Genomic DNA, 19,432 nt, shown 5'->3' with positions numbered 1-19,432 from the left:
CAGGAGAGTCACACCACAAGGGCGAGGGAGCCATAAAGAGCACAGCGCTGACCATCAGACGAGTTTGCGTGATCCAGTTTACAATGTCAGGGCAGCTGACTGAGCAGGGGAATATTTTGGTTTTCTGCACTCACTTTGGAGCAACCTGGTGCTGAAGGAAAAGCAGTTTCCCAACAGATGGCCTCAAGGTCAGGCTTTAGCCATGACACAATCCCCAAACTGCCACCGCCTGCCGTAGCCCGGGCAGGGAGGGCAGAGACAGAGACCTGCAAAGGGTTAAAGCTCCAGCTAAACAAAAGTCAGCGACCGTGTAATTAAAACTCTACCTTTGTTGTATTGTCAAGAGTTAGCCTGTGACATAGGAAATATTTAAAGGAGCAGGCTGTTCAGCTAATTTGTGTGTGAGTGAACTGCTTAGACAGTCCTATCCTAAATTAACTGTAAGACCACCCACCGAGCTCGCCTCGTAAAGGGCCACGATTGCTCAGCTTCGTTCTGTATAACCGTTCAATAATTACTAGATAAATGCATAACTAAAACCTCTATTACACTAATAATTTGTACTGAGATAGATGTGTGGGACACCATGCTGGGTTAATTTGTCATCCCTGCAGCAAACTTCTAAAGAGGGCTCTTTTGCAGAGGAGTTGTGTTAATATGTTGCTCCAGTGAGGACATGTTAGAGCAACAAGATGACTTGGTCGCTTAATCTCCTAAAGAGGCAAAATGCCTGGAGGGGGAAGTGCCAGAAAGAAGAAAGGGGGGTGATTAACACAGTGGACCCAGATTTAAACTCATCCTGACAAAAGGAGCTGATCTAACTGAGCAAAAGAATGAAAAAGAAAAAAAAAAAAAAAAGGGGGGGGAGTGTTAAAAATACTAATAGGATTTCATGCATCCCTAAAAAATAATATAAAAATCAAGTGCTGCAGGAACAAAGTACTTTGCCCATGCTTTTCTTGACACTGTGTTTGGTTCCTTTGCTCTCTTTGATGTATCCGTGGAGTCAAACTATATGCTTTAAACAGTGCAGTGAGCTATAATATTTTTATCTCTGCTTTATGCTAAATTCTTCTAGCTTCAGACACACACAAAAAGCACATTATTGCTTTAAATATGGAACCCATGTTTAAGCATCAGAGCTCTGGATTTTCAACCTCCTCTATTGACAGAACCATAAATCATGTTAAAGTTAAGTGAATTACTGTAGCGTGGAACTATAGCTTTAACAATGTTTATGTAGTATCAGCTTACCATCTACAGAATGAAAGGGAGGAAAAACACTGATATTAGAAATGGGAATGTGGAGTCCTATTAACTTAACAGCAATATATCACTCCAAAGTCACAGATTCCATTACCATGCCCTTTTTAGTATCAAAGCAGAATTATATCATCACACACATAAAGGTTGTAGTTTTTAAGAGAATTTACATTTCTATTGTAAACTTATCAACTGCATTTCATTATAAGAAAGACATGATATATTCTCCTAGCAGTAGTTTTTATCTTATGATGAGAATATATGAGAATGCATCGTGTGTATTAAAAGTAATAATAATATGCAGAAGTTGACAGCACTTGATGCAAGGCAGGAATTCTACAAATATGTTAAATTAGGGTCTTTTTGACCTCTAGCTGTAGTCTTGGAAGGAAGGAGTACTTTCTATAGGTCTGATTTTTATTTCTGTCCCAATGTAATCAATTCTATAGTATTCTGGTCTCCCAAAGGCAGTAGAATTCTGACATGTTTTAAAACATTCTGCTCAAAAATAGCTAACTTAGCTGGCCCCCTGCCCATGCCAGAATCTGGAACCAGTGCTCAGTTCAGCTCTACAGGTTTTCAAAAGCAGCCTGTAATACTCAGCAGCCCAGAGTACACCAATAAACCCTGGGCTCAAACACAGCCCTCAGCATATTTTCCTTTTCCTAGCAGCTCCGTGGGCCTTGGCAAAATGTCCTCCTGCCTCCCACTTGCTACTGCAAAATTTCTTGCAGGAAGAGTGTTTCTGAACAAAGGGTCCAGGTGCCTTGTACCACTCAGAGCAGCAGAACAGGGCTGAGAGCCAGCCCTGATCTGGAGATACCGTGGCTCTGTTCTTTTCAGCAGCGCTTAGCTGGCCAGCTGCACTTGACTTCTGGAGCTGAGAGATGGACAGCCTGCAATTCAGCCCATCTTTTTGATGTTCATGGACAGGAACAGACCCTCCATCCATCCCATTGAGGGTGTCTCACTATCTCTTGCATTGATCAGCTGTTATATTTTAAATCTTTCATCTGTGTTTGTCTACAGAATGTGGGAGCGAGTGACACCTAAATGTTACCAATGCTCCGAGGGTAAAGCCTATTTTTGTTCTCCAGCTCCATGACTTCCCAGCCTTGACACTGCAAATGGGAATGTGAGATGGGATCAGTTTGCATTTAGTTCATCCTTGGACCTGACAAACATGTTACTGAACAGCCCCTTTGCACCATTATGGGACTTAACAAATACCTAAGTTTTCCAGGGATGTGAATTCCCTTCCAAGGGCTCATCCTAGGACTGGTCAGTCCTAACCTCAGCAGCCCAGGATTTAAGTAGAGGCAGGTTTTGCCAACCTGAGTAAGCAACTCCTCTACTTTTATCACCCTAAAGTCTGTTCCTAATGGGCAGTAAGAAAAATGGGGACTTTCAGAAACCTTTGAAAGTGTTACAGGGAAGCAGCTCCCATTGAAATTCAAAAGCAGTTAATGAATTCTCTCAGGACCTCTGCAAATCCCAGCCCGAGTTTCTTAATTATTTTTTTTTTCTTGTTTGGGTAACTGCTTTCATCACCAAAATCTATGGGCTTAAAGCTATTGTTTTAGGCTTCCATTCTTTACCTCTTGTATTGTATTATACACAGAAGTGTAAGTTCCTTTCAACAAATTTGGATTATTGCCAGATCTCCTTATTAAAAAGTCACTCTTCATATTTCCGATAAACACAGCTGTTTCATGGTGTTTGAAAGCATTTCACATCAGCCAGCATGGTGGCTCAGCCAATTAGTCCTCTAATATGGTCAATTTTGAGAATAAGTACCTTTGGGGTACAAAGGGTGGGATCCATCTCGCATAATTTGAACTGGCATCACTGGAATGGCAGGAGAAAGTTTGCAGCACTCAGGGAGTTAAAGCAACTTAGAAGCCTGACGTGGAAGTCGCTACCAGAACAAACTGTTCTCTAACATTTCCAGGGAAATGACTTTTCAGAAAATACTTTCTTAATTGTAATGAAGCCAATTATAATGGCCTCAAAAACAAGCGGATAAAAAAACGATCCCGTTTCATTATGGTTCTAACGTTACTATTTCTAGGAAGGCTGATCAATGTTTAATGAAGTATTAGTAAACTTAATTATCACTTTATAGAGGAAGTATCTGAGCACTGTGCCCTAATCCAGCTGATGGGCCAGCCCTTGTGCCTGTGAAGGAGCTGTGGTTGTGATTCCCAGCACTTCTCCCTGGAACAGTTTGGGGTGATAACACCTTTTCCTGAGCAACACCAAACGACCCTTTCAAAGACTTCAAACGACTTCAGGAAGAAAGAAATTCCATCCACTGCTGTGGACTTGGAGGGGTTGGCAGGGCTTTTTTTGGAAGAGGAGATGGAAGGTGGACGGATCAATATGTGCCCCCATCTGTTGGGCTGTGCTGGTGGAAGACCTGTCTGAGCACTGTAGGTGTCCCTTCACCATGTCAGCAAGCACTCCTCGGGAGCAAGGATCCCAGGGCTCTTTATTAGGAACTGCTCCTTTGTTCCAGGATCCCAAGTATCTGAAGAAAACTGTGAGCTGTTTCAAATTAACTGATCCTTTACTGTCTCATCACTCGCTCGGACAGAATTCACAATTTTGGCTCTTCTTCAGAGCCTGGGCCTCGTGCAGCGCTCACCTAATCAATGGGTGCAGCTTATTTCATTGGTTACTTACTTGGTTATTGGCTGCTACAAATCAAGGAGGGGAAAGGCAAGACAGAGCTGCATAATCAGAGGTTTGAATTCAGCATTCTGAAAAATCCTGTGACTTCTGTGCTGCACAGCACCACGAGCTCATAAAACACTCAGGAATCCAGTGTAGCACACAACAGCTGTACTGCATAATTACTTGGCCCAATAGCAGCAGTTTTAAAATACTGGTATATCTGTTGCAGGCCACCATACATTACCATCTCATTTTCAATAAAAAGTCTGGGATGTTTCAGACCAGCTTCAATGGAATTAGAATCATGTGTGCTTTGAAATATTTATGCTTGCCTTGAGATGGAAGGATAACTCCTGCCTCCAACCCCTACACAAAATAACAGATTTCATAACGCCAGAGAGTCCAACTCCTCCATACCTACAGCAGGTAGAAATGAAGTTCTGATCTTGAGTACACATATTTTCATAGATGGTAGAAGCCATATTTTATGTCATTTACTGAGGTCAATAATAAAATATAAATGTCACAGGCTGAAAGACGCCAGGAGAAATATGGTTTGGCAGGATGGAGCTGCTTAGGGATACATAAATAATAAGTCAATAAGTAAATAAATAATAGACAAAGACCTATTTTATCTTCCATTTGAAGATCTCAAAGAATTTACAATCTCTGAGACTTGTAATATCCCATCAGAAGTAATAACAGCCTCTTCTCTTACACAGGGTAATTTCCATCACTGTAGGTGTGGGTTTAGGAATTAAAGACTTTATCATTTTTATTAAGTCTGAAAATCATGACTGAAAGGGCCCTTGGCCTTTTTAGAGGCAAACAGGGATAATAATGACCTGCTTCATTACCCCTTGTGCTTTCACTGATTAAAAATGCTTGTGAGGGCCCCTATATTTGGAAACACGGTTGTGTTCTGCGCTCAGAACTTGTTGGAGTGGCCAGTTTTGCACTCTCCAGAGTTGCTGACCACAACACAGCTATCAGAGTAATGGTCTGTGTCTGGGCCAGCAGATTTTAGACTTTAACATTTAATTCCCTCTCTCTAGCATCAGGCAGGCACATTTGTAATGTTGATCAGTTTAATAGTAGTGTTTTTTCTCCTCTTATCAAAGAGCCCTTTCTTTTGGCACTTGAGAAATTTGCTATTTCCTAGTCAGAGACTGCAAAAACAAACCTTTGGAGATCCTTAATGCACTCGTTACTCCTTATGCTAAGAAGAAAATGACCCCTCCACATCAGTGTATGGCACAGGCTGAGGAATGATGCCAATTTTCTTGTTTCCCTCCCCCAGTCCTTCCCTGATCAGCAGGGAGCCCTTGGAGGTGGGCTGAGGAGCTGGCCAAGGCTCCAAGGAGGAGCCACTTTCTCCTTGCAGCACTTTGCTGTGCTGAATTATTGTTGGTCATTTCTGCATTCGTTTTGCTTCTCTCTCTTTTTGGGCAGGTCACTGACACACACTCTCCACTTTCTTTTTCTACCCTGACATGCTCAGGAGGTCAGGACAGCAGAGAAAGGCTTGCTCCTTACATGCCACTGAGTATTTCTTTCATCTTTCTTACAGCAAATCAAATTATTAAATGAAGAGCCATACTTTGGAAAAGCCAAGTGTTGTCTCAGGCCTAGCTTTGAACTCCCACATGTTCCCTGGATACAATTCTTTATTCCTTCTTGTCTGAGATGCATTGCAATCTCCTTTTCACCCAGCAGACAAACAGAAATGAGTTTGTTCATAAAGGACAGTGCAATTGCATAACAATTTCAAATAGTATTAAAAGAGCTAATACTAAAAGGAAATTCTCTTTTTATATTTCAGAAATTCCAATTTATTTCTTACTTAATTAGATGTTCGTCACATAAATGTCCATTTCTCACTTTTATCTTCATCCTTCATATTCCATCTGGCACACAAGGAAAGGGGGAACTACAAAAGCAGATACAAAGAAAGGGAAGAAGACAGAAATCATGTAGGCTAATAAAAATTTTGTTGCAGCCAGCAAAATGCTGGCTGGGATCTACCTGACTGAAGGTGTGTGGGTAGAATGGAGGTGTCAAGCTCAGAGCAGCACCAGTCAAAGGCAGGGGATTATTTTGGGGTGAGGTGGCTCCTTGGACACTGCTGAGTTCTCTGTCCATTGTAGTAATTGTCTCCATGGTGGTCACTCACAGTTACAGAAAGGAATCCCCCTTTGATGTTTCTCTTTTTATTGGGAATATTTTCAACAGAACTAAAGGGAGCAGAATTGTGGGGTTAACGTGGACACAGGGGAGCTTTTCATGGCAAGGACAAGGGTTTCACATCCATCCCATACCAGCACCCCTGGCATGAGTGCAGCTCTTTTTGGTGGTGGTGTCAGAGCAATAATTCCTATCCTGTGGTGGAAAAGGACGTGTATAGATAGAAGGGCTGCCCAGACAACCCTTAATGAATGTTTACAGGAAAATGCAGTAGTTTCCTTGCTACTGTTTCTGAGTTCAGGTTATCCACATTCTCAGGCTCTTGAGTTTGCTAATGGTTTAATAATGCTAAAGAAAAAAAAATTATTAATAAAGTGTCATATTATTAAACTGGCAATGAACAAGAGTAAGAAGCAGGTTTTAGCTTTTATTTAACTGAAGGTTTTTCATAACATTCATCATGAAATGAATGTTTGCTCATTTGTGTTTGATTTTAGTTAACTTTCCTGCATCTCTCCAATTTTTCCAAAAGTGCCAAAGGCTTTTTTTTTTCCCTCTTGTATATTTAAATTACTTCCAAGCCAACACCTGAGTTTCTGTAGAATTTCCCCTCCCTTGCATAGCCTTTATCTAATTGGTCATATGCAGTGTACAAGCACAATCTCTGCACATGGACACCCCTGAAAGACTCCTAGGGAGCAACAATGACTGTTTGGTGAGAAATAAACAATGGTTTACAGATTAACAGATTTTAATCTGTGTGCAACCAGATTAATTGGTCATTCTGAAGGAAGAGCGAATCCTCATTTTAAAGGGAGAATTCATGGCACTGTAAGTGGCAGCAGTTGCTGCCTCGTGGTGACAGCTAACAATGGGAAGCACTGTTGGGTAACAAGAGTCCAACCCAATATATTTTGAAGTCCAAGGACCTGGGCAAAGGTGTCACATAAGGTAGGAGAGCAAAAGGCTCTGGAGCTGCACTTGTAGTTCTGCTGAGATCAGCTGAGGGTAAAATCGGTCATTGCCAATGGGCTCGTGTACATCACACCTCTGCACCTTCTCTGGAGTACATTTTCCAGCTGGCTTGTTGGCCCATAAATTCACCAAATTAAACTTCATCCCTGAGAGCGAGCTGGGGGCTTGCTGAAGATTTGAGCCCAACGTTATTCAGGAGAAATGTAAATGTAATTTTCCAAACGATCTCGCCACTTTGTGCATGTTCATTAAACGAAAACACGTTACTTAAAATAAATGTTCCTGAAGTGAGATGGGGGAAAAAAAAACCCCAACAACAAGAAGTGTTAGACCGTTTTTAAATTATCGACAGTTTATACTACAATGTAAAATGGATTCGTATGTGCAAATCCAAGCTACATGAAATGTCAATTAAATCAACCCTAATCTCCCAAATACATTTTTTTTATTGCCTGATTGATGAGGGCTGCTCTTGAGGTGATGAATAGTTTTCACTTTCACAAAGGATTGCTGATTCCTTTCTACGTGTCCACTAAAAACACAGAAAATCCTTCAAAATGTCTGGCTCCGTTTGCTTCCAGGATCTAGATGAAGTGAGTGTAGGACACAATGTGGTCTAATAATAATTGATGTATAAGCAATACTGTACATTTAAAAACAAACCAACAACAACAACAAAAAAGCTACTTAAAACTACAACAGATTTAAACTGTTTTATTTTCCAGAGGCAAAACTCTATATAACTTCTTTGTTTTCTTTCCTATAGCAAGTCCACATGCAACACCATCGACTCTTCATTTTCCAACATCACCCATTATTCAACAGCCTGGGCCATACTTCTCACACCCAGCAATCCGCTATCATCCTCAGGAGACTCTGAAAGAGTTTGTCCAACTTGTCTGCCCCGACGCTGGTCAGCAGGCTGGACAGGTGGGGTTCCTAAATGTAAGGAAGCCGTTTTTCTTTCTTCAGAAGTGTTTGTCCTTTGTAAAAATTAACCACGGGGTTATTGATGGGGTTATTTTAACAGCATGTCGCCTGAAGGAGCGCACCTTGAGTAGTTGCTGGAAGTGAGAACCAAAAAAAAAAAATATATATATAAATATAATAATAATAATAATGCTGTGCTGCAAAAGTATTTAAAAAAACAACACGAGACCTCCCCAAAAAACTACTCGACCACATTGTGGTGGAAGTAGCTTAAAGTGTCAGAGAAGCTGGTGCTTCAGTGACCTGCTGGGTCCCCCCACAAACGACTTTGCTGCCTGTGTTGTAACCCTTGTGGAACCAGGGTTAACAAAATACGAAGGCAGAATAATTTTTATTAATTATTTTTGAAGTTCAGGGGAGAGTGGGGGGGAAAGAGCAGGAAAAGGGAGGGTGAGAAACAGATGTTTCAGATCAGCTAAGTTCATTTAAAAAAAAAAAAAAAAAAAAGACGCTGCCTTATAGCACTTTAGATCAAGTTGACCAGTACTTGAACTCAAGATGTTAAAAGTACAGTTTATTATGGTTTGTTATTTCTGTAAGCAGTTATCTTTTCCCCTTATCTCTATGAAAAATTAAGCAGAGTTCCAAAGCTTCAAATAACCATTTTCATTTTTTTTTAATCAAATAAAGTGAATCATTTGCTATTATTGAAATAGCATTTTGGATGAATACAGAATTTATAAATTTTATGTAAATCAAATCTAAAATAATGCTCTGAATATTTCATGAAATGTAATGCATGTAACTTTTTCCAGCCAATGAAGTAATAACTGGCAAAATTACTGCTTCTCTCCTGACATACTGAAAGTGTTAATGAGAATTAGTTTAATTATTAGCATCTAATTTATTACACTTATTTAATAAGCTGCATTGTTCTCAGTGTTTTCCTTTCCCCAGCAGAAAAACTGACTCTACTTATTCCAGCCAGTCCTGGCTTTGAATAATGTCTGCAATATGTTAGCAGATACATTTATGTCTAGACAACAAATCAATATAGTGCTTTTCTTTTTCCTTGAGTATTCATTTGCTTAATTTATCCCAAACCATTCAGCATTATGAACTGTTAGCACACTCACAATGAACAGGCAGCAGGGGTCTTCTTGGCAGGAAAGGGACCTAATTGGGAGACAAGATAGTGTTTGAGAGATGTCACTAATATATTAGTTTATTAAAGGTGCTGGATGTTGGAAAAATAAACAGCCCTGAAGGATTGCTTCTTGCTGCAAACTCTAGTAACTGCAGTCTTTGAAGTCTGTGGGAGTGCTGCTAAGTTAAATGCAGATGAACTTGAGTCTTACTTATCCCCTGAACCATTTTTGCTCTAGCACAAGTGTGATTTGCACCTCCACGACTTTAAGGCCTTTTGTCAGTGCCAAAGCAGGTGAAATGAAAATAAAGTCCCAAGTGTTTTGCCAGGATGAGAATTTTGTCCCCGGCAATTCAGGCTAATGGAAACCCTAGCAGGAATTAAAATATTATTTTCTTTAGCAGTACTTAGAATATGGATCTGTGTTTAAAGCTGAGCTTTTATCATCAATGGAAAAGCCAATGTTCAGTGCCAGAAGAGCTGCAGTGAGATCAATTTGTAGAGTGCTGTCGAAAATGATCTCATCATTTTTGCCACTAAAATGGAACACCTGATTCACAGCCTGTCCTACTTTCTCTTTATAATGGTATTTGGCATCTATCTGTATGGTTTTCAAGTGTCCAGGCTGGGTTACATTTAAAATGTAAACTTAATAAGCTGGGGGGGAGGGTTGGCATGTTTTTCTAAGCCTGATCCCTGTTTTTGTGATACTTGAAAACACTTTTACTTACGGACACATTTTTCTGGTGATTAATTGAAAGACCACACTCATATAGCTGATCCCCTTCAGCCTGTGACTGACCACATCCCAGACTGAAGGGAGGGTGGTTTTTTTGTCCCAATGTGTAAAATGAAGCTGTTCTACGTTCAGTCATTCCTCCATATGATCCTAATGGCAGCTAAACCAAGAACTACACTATTGCTAACTCAAAAGGGATGTGGGAGAGCAGTTATTTTAATATACACTCATTCATTTTCCTGTAATGAGATATCAGCATGATTTTTAAGACCACCAAAAACGCTTGTTTTTTCTCTTAATGAGCAGTATCTTTAAGAAATTTACACTCAAGTCCTAGACACTGATATCCTGAGGGTATAACAGAGGCACGAAACTGGGGGATTTTAGGGGTCAAAAATACTGCTTCACCTCTCACTGAGCATGGGTTAGTGCTGCAGGAAATGGAAAGAGGAGTAGAATTTAATCCAGGACATTTTAATCTTAGTTCAGACAAGCTGCTAATAGGACAAGCATTTAAAAGCCAGAATTGCCACAGTTTCACAAGGTTCACAGACTTTGACAAAAAGTTCCTTGAAGTCCATGGAGAATTTGAGCCAGCACTTTCTTTGCCACCTCTCAAGTAACTGTAAATGTATTGCACATAGTTTTTAACTAGATTGTTTTTACTGGAGCTTCCTAATAGCTGATTTTTAGTATAATTTTTGTCTGTTTGCTTGTTTCTCGGCAGCCCAATGGTAGCAGCCAAGGCAAGGTGCACAATCCATTCCTTCCTACCCCAATGTTGCCACCACCACCTCCGCCACCAATGGCTAGGCCTGTGCCTCTGCCAGTGCCAGACACAAAACCTCCAACCACATCAACAGAAGGAGGGGCCACCTCTCCCACTTCTCCAAGTAAGTATAGACGCAGCGGGATCCACGGGCTACCGGCACCGCCGGCGCTCGGCTGTGCAGGGATAAGGACTGCACACACCTTGGGAAGCAGGAGAGCTCTCTGCTCTCCACGATGGACAAAACTCTGAGCTGCTTCTGTGTTAGCAGGGAAAGCCTTAGCTCAGGGTTGCAGTTTTATTTTTGACTTGGTTGGCATTTCACATAACCACGTGCGAGGGAAATCGAGGCCGGTGGCTCAGCTGTGACACAGAGCTCGGATCTTTGGGGTCTTGTTTGCTGCCATGAGGATTCCAGTTGATATCCCATCCCTGGAAGTGCTCAAGGCCAGGCTGGATGGGCCTCTGAGCAACCTTATCTAGTGGAAGGTGGCCCTGCCTGTTGCAGAGGGGTTGGAATTGGGTGATCTTTAAGGTCCCTTCCAACCCAAACTATTCCATGGTTCTGTGATAAGCTGGTATCTCAAGCCAAGCTTTAGAGGATGGATCCCACATGGAAGTCAGGCAATCTCCTTGAAAACATCCCTGCTTATACACACTGTGCTAAACTAACAACCATTTCCAGTTTACTTCAACTGTTGTTCTTTTGGGAATAAATCTTCCCAGATTAAGCCAGAAATCTTTCCCTTATGCCGTGCATTTAAGCAAGAAATTTTGGTATGTCTTAGGGCCAGGGAGAAAGCTCTAATCCTCTCCCACCACCCACACGGCTCCCATATGCATTTTGTGTAGCCACAAGTCAAATTTACGAATTCCTGGATACACACTTGGGGATACCACTTTGGAGTCACTCTTCTGGGAAACAAATGCAATTCAGCTGTGTCTGACGCTTTAAAAAAAAAGTCTGGATGTTCAGGGAGTTAATTGTGAAATGATTTAATGAAGCTATGCTCAAACTGACATTTAAAAACAAAAGGGAAGCTTTCAGTGCTTTAATGGCAACTGTAGGGGACTTGTTCCACAGTGAAGGGAGTCCAAATAACATCCACAAACAAAAATCAATCTAATCGAAAGAGCAAATCCCTTTGTGTGCTTTTCAAGCTTATTATTTAAATGCTATATGCAACCACTGCTTGATGTGCAAAGAGGTGCTCACTCTTCAGACCAAGTGAAGCCTACATGTTTAAAGCTTTATATACTGTTCAGGAGACTTGCACAGGTTCCAGGGGGCATTTTTAAAATCTGGTGGTTCCTCAGAGGCTTTCACTGCCTTCTGCTACACGATAGTGCATCAACTGCAAACTCAGCAAGATGCTCTGGCTCGCTTGGAAATTGAAATGGGTTTTAGTATGAGACAGTCTGGTAAGATTGTGAACACGATCTTCTAGAATCAGGACTTCTCGAATTGATCAGCAGGTTTTTGTTGAGTGAAGAAGTTGATTCATTCCCTCCCCTCCGCTCCTCTTTCTGACCTTAGACCAACACTGGTGCTATCAGGAACTTTTGACGCTTTCCGAGGGGACTTTTGAGTCCTATCAACAAGATTCAGCGGTGGGATCTAAAAGGTTAATGTTTAGTCATAGTTATCACTGAACATAGTCAGCAGTGCCTTACTATCTCCTTGCCTTCAGAACCGGGAAAAACAAAACTAGGTCAGTGTGTACTTGTCATTACGGTTGTGACTCAGTTTACTGGCAGTGTCTGGTGTCAAAAAGAAAAGAAAAAAATTCCCAACAACATTTTAGCACTAATCTTAATTTTTATGATACTGTGATTGTGTAAACAAGCCCAGAGTGTGTCTGGCCAGATTCTCAGCTGGCAGAAAAATGGGTATTTCTCCTCTGAAGTGAGCAGGACACCCATCAGTCTCTGCTTGGGGCTGGTCACCGGGCTCTGTGTTCAGCAGACAGCTGCCACGTTAATTGGGAATGGAGGTTTTCTCAAGAGCAGCCAGTTAATGGTATTTAAACAAAAGATTAGGAAAATAATTACTGTTTGTTAATTAGCCACGCTGATGACTAAACATATAGTTCTGTACATATTCAGGCACGCATCCTCCTTTTGGTAAGGGGTTTGAATAACAGTGACTGGAGTTGTAAAGAAGCATATAATTTAATTTAGGGACAAATTTTACAGAAAAGTAGATTATAGGAATTTTTTTCTAAGAAAAACTATGACATGTAAACCAAAGCCAGTGGAAGCATTGGCCACTTAAAGAGGAAAGCAAACTGAAGTTTGAGGCGTCGCAGCCAGGGTTTGCCAGGAGGACCCACTGGGCTCCATTCAGTGTGTCAGTCAGGACCAACCCTCCATTTCCCTCCGTGTTTATTTTTTCCTTAACTAAATATTAGCCTTCAAACAGCGAGTGCAGATTCACCAGAGTTCCATGAAAGCCTCACAAAAAGGTGTTTTCCATGGTTACGAGCTGTTGGAGCGCACTGGTTCTGGGAGTGTCGCCGGGCTATGGCTGACTGCCCCGCAGAGCTTGAGGATATTGGAAAGTCACTAATGCAACAAAGGCAGGAGTGATGTTAAATTTTGGCCAGACTCTCTCCTTAGCCGTTTGGAAGAGAATGAACCCCCCTCCTCCCGAGGAAATGGAGTGAAAGGGGTTGGCATTTGCTCCATTCTCCTTCCCTTTTTTGGTCTAGCAGAAAGCCCTCAGCAGAAACAAAATGCAGTCACGGCCCAACCAAAAATTGGAATATGGCCCTCCTGAGGGGTGCAGGAGCCAGGAGCAGCTGTTCAATACAGCATGGCCTCCTGGGAACAAGAGCTAAAAATCACAACAAGGTGGTTAATGATTCTCGGAGCAATAGTGAAACTCTCCAGCTGTGACATTAACCAAAACATGAACATTAGTGCTGTCCAAGGAAGGAAGATCCCCTGGAGATGCACGCTGGGGATTTGCCACTACTGGGTGGCCAGGCATGCTCTGGGAGCTGACAATTTCAGCTGTGAATCTTGTCCCTTTGGAAGGCCAGCATTTTCCTTAGTCAGATGGCACAATGGAGATGGGATTCATGAGGTTTGTGAGGTTCGTTTTTCCTCCACAAAATCTTTTTCAATAGGAAATATCTTTGATATCAGAAGCAGACCAAACATTATCTTATCTCAGATCTCTTCTTGATTTTCTTTGGTTGGTAACCCATTACAAACACAACACGGTATGTTCTTGAACTTGGCAGTTTTGGTGTTTAGTATCTCACTGCCCAAAGCAAACACCACCTCCACTACATTCCAGCTGGGCTTTATCACTATCATAATTAAATCATTCCTGAGCAGCACTGCCATCCTGTACACCCTGACTTTTAAACAGCTTTTTAAAACTAAGTGTTATTTTCTGAGATTCACAACTCTTAACTTAAATGAACTCATTACTGGTTAATGTCCCTTTGAACAAAAGAGTTTTCTTGTTAAATGGCATTTGTGTCAGGATGAGGAGAATGATCTTGTGGCTGTAGTACAGGATTCATAAAGCCAAGTGCCAGGTCCTGCTCTTGGGTCACAACATCTCGTGGAGCTCTCCAAGCTTGGGACAGAGTGGTTGGAAAGCTGGAAAAGGACTTGAGGATGCTGGTCAGCTGCAGCTGAACATGAGTCCAAGTGTGCCCAGGTGGCCAAGAAGGCCAAATGCACCTGGCCTGGATCAGCTCTGGTGTGGCCACAGGACCAGGGCTGTGACTGGGCACTGGTGAGGCCACACCTCGAATCCAGTAGAAAACCACTGAAGTGCTGGAGAGTGTCCAGGGAAAGGAATGATCTGGGGAAGGGTCTGGAGCTCCAGGAGCAGCTGAGGGAATTGAGGGGGCTCAGCCTGGAGAAAAGAGGGCTCGGGGGGGACCTTGTGGCTCTGCACAACTCCTGACAGGAGGGGACAGCCGGGGGGGGTGGGCTCTGCTCCCAGGGAACGGGGACAGGACAAGAGGAAATGCTCTCAGGTCACACCAGGGGATGTTTAGGTTGGATATTGGGAAAAATTTCTTCAAAATAGTGGTCAAGCACTGGAGCAGGGGCAGTGGTGGAGTCCCCTTCCCTGGAGAGATTTAAAAGCCCTGTGGATATGGCACTTGGGGACACTGGTTTGTGATGGCCTTGGCAGTGCTGGGGTAGGGGTTGGACTCAATGATCTTAAAGGTCTTTTCCAACCTAAACATTTCTATGATCCTGCAATCAGATTGGCTTTTTCTCCCTTCCTCTGCTATGCACTGACTGAGCACCTTCTGGGCGAGTTTGAGCTTTCTGTTCGCTCCCTTCCCCATCCACAAAAAAAAGAGGGTTGACTCTATCAGTCCATTTGCTAAAATTTGCAGTTCTCTCCAATACTCAGCTGCAGATGCACTGGGAATGCAGTAGGAATTGTTCTACTGCACCACATTCCTCCAGTTAATCCTCCTGCTGCAGCTTGAGAAGCAGGACAACTCTTCACATCAAACACATGTACCTGTCATCTTGGTCTGTAAAAGGGAGACCTAGTGGTACATTAGGTCATCACTCACCCAAATCATCTTTGCCAATCCTTTTTAATCCAGAACGATGATAAATTACACACTCCTGCTCTCAATAGCAATTATTTCAGGAAAGTATATTTAAAAGTAACATTTCCCTACTTCAGGCAACTTTAAAACACACAAGATCCCCAAAACTGTTTGTTTGTCTTGTCTTTCATACAATTTCTTGCCATTTTGGCTAAATATCAAAGCTGTCTGTGTGAGCAAATGTTCTTTCTCTGCCAGCTCCTGTTTTGCTTGTTCCTGAAGTGAAGCATCATAGCAAATTTGTGGCATCACATTCATTTCCTTGGCTGTGGGCTGTGATGTTGCAGACAATCCTTGGTGAATTCCAGTAGCAGAAAGAGCAGGCTGGGCAGGAAGCTGTTGCTATTCATGCCCAACAGGACACCTATCAGCTGGTGTGAACCAGGGTAGGTCTCTGCAATTCCCATGGAGCAAAGCTGATAAAATCTGGAGAAGATCTGCCTAAGAGACCTGGCTGCTGTTCCTTGTTCCTTTCCACGCTTTGGCTTTTCCCCAGCTGGAGTTTGAAGACACCAGCATAGGCTTAGCTTATATTTATGCTATAATATATAATGTGACCCAGCTTTATCCAGTGAGACAGTTTGCCTAATTCTGGGGCAAAGTCTAGGGATCAGACTTCCAGGAATCCCACCTCCATGTCAACCGAGAGTATTTATCTGAAGACAGTAAGATGCAGCTGGAAGCTGATCATGGTCTAAGCAACACTCAGTACTACTCCCTTTCCTGAAACAAATCTCCCCCTAACAGGGGAATGTGTATTCCATGTCAGCTTAATATTCCGAGCCAAAATGGCCCCTTCCAATCCACAAACATCCCGGGACATTTTACAGCAAAGAGGGAACAGCATCTTGGGAGAGTCCAGTGTAAATCCTCTGCATATTTGTCGTTTTGGTGCTCTTCCCTCCTTGGCTTCAGCAATGCAGTTATATGACCTGAAGGAAATACCAAGCTGACATCCGAGTATTTTCAGAAAGCAAGTTAAACATCGTTTGGAGCGGAAGGAAGGCATACATAGCAACTCACCCAGCGAGCTTTGAGGGGACTTTTGTGCATATTACACACTTCTCAAATGCTTTCGAATTTTTTGTTTGAACAGAGAAGTCATTTAAGTCAGCATTCTGCTGGTTCCCCTTTGATTTTCTACCAAATATCACAGCAAAAGTATCTGCCAGCGGGGAACTGCAAACAAGATCTTGAGTTCCTTCCCTTCTGGGTGGAACTTACCTGCTCCAAGGGATTAAATGGCCTCTCCACTCAAGCTGCTTCTTTAAAAGTAGACCATGAGAACCAAACAACAGATGTTTGATTTTTGAGCTCTAAGTTAATTTTCCCCACTGCAGAAGGAATTCTTAGTCTTGCACAACATTAGTTCATTAGTTAGTTAAAAAAAAAAAAAACCTCCACAAAGGACAGCACAGAAGAATCCTAATGTAAGGCACTAGCAGCAGGGAAATGCCCTTTGCAAATGTGTGGCTTCTTTGAATTATTAACCAAATTAATATGGTAAAACGGTGATGAGAACATCTCACCAGATCTATTCAATAAATTGCTTCCTTGACTTGCAGGTAAGAGTAACATCCAGCTTACCTGTTCATAGCATTCAAGCTGCACCACGATTTGCAAAACTGTCTCAGGAGGATGAATTAATGCACTTAAAAATTCCTTTAAGACTTTGTGAAGGAGAAGTGTTCCTTGCATGATTTTTGCAAGTGTTAGCTTCTTGGAGAGAAAAGCTCACCTCACCAGAAACAAGAGGGAAAAATTCCTTCTTAGAATCCAGGAGTGCCTTATCTCCCCTCATATCAGTTGGAAATGAAGATATGCAGTTCCTGGGGTGATTTCAGGGAATCTTGAGAAAGGGAAGTTTACTGATGAACTGTAAGAGCTAAGAGGCATCACAAGACGTTTGTGAGACTTGAAGGATGTGGTTCTGCATGCTCCTAGACCTGGGAACTCATCACCCAAGGGCTTTGTGGGAGGCAGAACATCCACACTGGTCCAAGTACAGATTGGGCATTGGGTGAGAAATCCCTCCAGGGCCTTAAATACAGGAAGTCCCTGAGCTGAAAATAATCAGAGGTGGGAAAGAATGGGAGAAAGTAAATATGTGACCTGTTTTGGTTACATCTGCTTATGACTTCTAAGAGAGGTGACAATGGCCAAGGTGGAGCACTGATCTGATTGGCACAGTCTTAAACCAAAGGCTCCTCCAGAGTAATTCCTCTTCACCAAACATTTGCCTTCAGAAAGGTAAAAGAGTTTCCCCCACAGAGCCAACTCAGTGTCTTCTCTGACTCTTAACTTGCTTTACTTTTCTGTAATGTTGAGGCCTCAACATTATGTTTAGCCAGACTGGAATTTGGCAAGTAACTTTCCTTTTACTATTGTTTTTTTGTCTCTTCATTGGATAGTTAGATTGTCTGGGGATTTTATTCAGCAGAATGCATTCCCATAAATATATTCAAAATGGATAGGAGCCCTCTTTATATTAAGGCATCTATTTGCGTTATTTGAATTTAGACTAAACATGCAAAAAACTGAGGAAGAGAGAAGATTGCTTGAGGGTTTTCAAATGAGAGGAAGACTAAAAATGCATTGAAAGCTTTTGGATGTGGAAGTACGTGGCATTGTGGACAGTTGCAGTGGAGAATATAATGCAACAATAAAATCATTAAAGTACTTCAAGTTTGGAAGTAATCTGGGTTCTTGGCTTGCATTGCATTTAATAGCTTTACATTTATGGGAGCCACTCCAGTTTTTAAAGGCAGCTTCAGCCTTCAGACTGATTGCACTTACCACCCCAGTGAAACTGCAACCCATTAATTTTTTACCGAAAGGATCTTCCTAGTTTGTCAAACACATCAAGTGAACATTTTAGAGAGTGCAGACCACAGCAGTATGAAAACCAAAACTTTATATCCAGAGAGAATGCTGGATTAGCACGAAATAAAGGGTCTGATTCTGTTAATGAGCACTTAGGTAATTTCACTGCTATACAAAACTCTGTTAAAAATAGAATACAGTCAGAACCTGCAGAAATCTCCTGTGCCAGCCCATCATGGAAAGGCCTCCAGTGGCTCTCCTTCAGGCTGGAGAGCTGTGCACCCTCCCCTGAGCCCACATTTGTGGCCGTCCCCTCTCCCAGCAGCCCAGTCCCCTACGTGTTGATCCCCTCACCATTGAGCCCAAACCTTTCCGGTGTCTCAAACCAAACTCTCGCTCTCTAAAACGTTCGCACATTTCTATGTCAAACATCTGCTTAGGTGGCTCTGAGACAGTGTGTTTTGGTGTTGTTCGTGTGCAATCTAGTGCCGCTTCCTCAACGCATGTGTCCCTTCCCTTCACAGCCTACTCGACACCCAGCACCTCCCCCGCAAACCGATTCGTCAGTGTTGGACCACGGGATCCAAGCTTTGTAAATATCCCTCAACAGACTCAGGTGGGCCGCTTTCGACTTCTCTGTTTGCCTGCAGCCTCTTCTCCTCCTCCTCCAGTGTCCTCTAACGTGTCCCCGCGGAGCAGCTGCACTGCCGCTGTCACTTCACCCCCATGGTCTCAGTAACTACAGTGAAATGTCACTTGCAGTTTGTTTGTCTCTTGTGGTTTTCTTCTTTGTTGGTTTTTTTTTGTTTGTTTGTTTTGTTTTGTTTTTGGTTTTTTTGTTTGTTTTGTTTTTGGGTTTTTTTGGGGGGCTTGTGTGATGATAATGCTGCTTTCATAACTGGAAGGACCTCTCTCTGCTTTCTAAGGTGTTGGCTCCCAGCACGCAAGTTGTTTGCTCTAGGGCTGGGGTTTCAAAGGCTTTGGCTCCAACCTGCTCCCCAGGCACTGCATTTAATTGTGTTTAGATTAGGTGGTAGGGAGAAATCCTTCCCTGCAAGGGTGGGGAGGCCCTGTATAGGTTGTCCAGAGAAACTGTGGCTGCCCCTGCATCCCTGGGAGTGTCCAAGGCCAGGCTGGACAAGGCTTGAGGCAACCTGGGCTAGTGGAAGGTGTCCCATGAAACAAGATGATCTTTAAGGTCCCTCCCAACCCAAGCCAGTCTGTGATATGCAAAAGGAGCTCAGAGAGACCCATCAGGTAACAGTGCCCTGTAGTCCCCCAGCAGACACAACAGGAGACTGCTCCAGTGACTTCCATGTAAAAAAAAT

General features: G+C 42.5%; 1 protein-coding gene across 9 annotated transcripts in view; it reads left to right on the top strand.

Annotated features, from left to right (window-relative positions):
* NFIA (nuclear factor I A) overlaps positions 1-19,432 on the top strand; it is a 249,925-nt gene that overhangs the window by 201,245 nt on the left and 29,248 nt on the right. For 3 of the 9 annotated variants that reach the window (XM_053951098.1, XM_053951094.1, XM_053951091.1), the window contains 3 exons: positions 7,865-8,043; positions 10,642-10,807; positions 18,629-18,720. In XM_053951098.1, the coding sequence (XP_053807073.1) occupies positions 7,865-8,043; positions 10,642-10,807; positions 18,629-18,720 (437 nt within the window). Of the gene's footprint in view, positions 1-7,864; positions 8,044-10,641; positions 10,808-18,628; positions 18,844-19,432 lie in introns of those variants that run through there. The other 6 variants (XM_053951095.1, XM_053951092.1, XM_053951097.1 and 3 more) reach the window with 3 other exon arrangements.

Source organism: Vidua chalybeata, chromosome 9, assembly GCF_026979565.1.
Source record: "Vidua chalybeata isolate OUT-0048 chromosome 9, bVidCha1 merged haplotype, whole genome shotgun sequence".
In the NCBI taxonomy this organism is placed as follows: Eukaryota; Metazoa; Chordata; class Aves; order Passeriformes; family Viduidae; genus Vidua; species Vidua chalybeata.
This window is presented reverse-complemented; position numbering and strand designations above follow the sequence as displayed.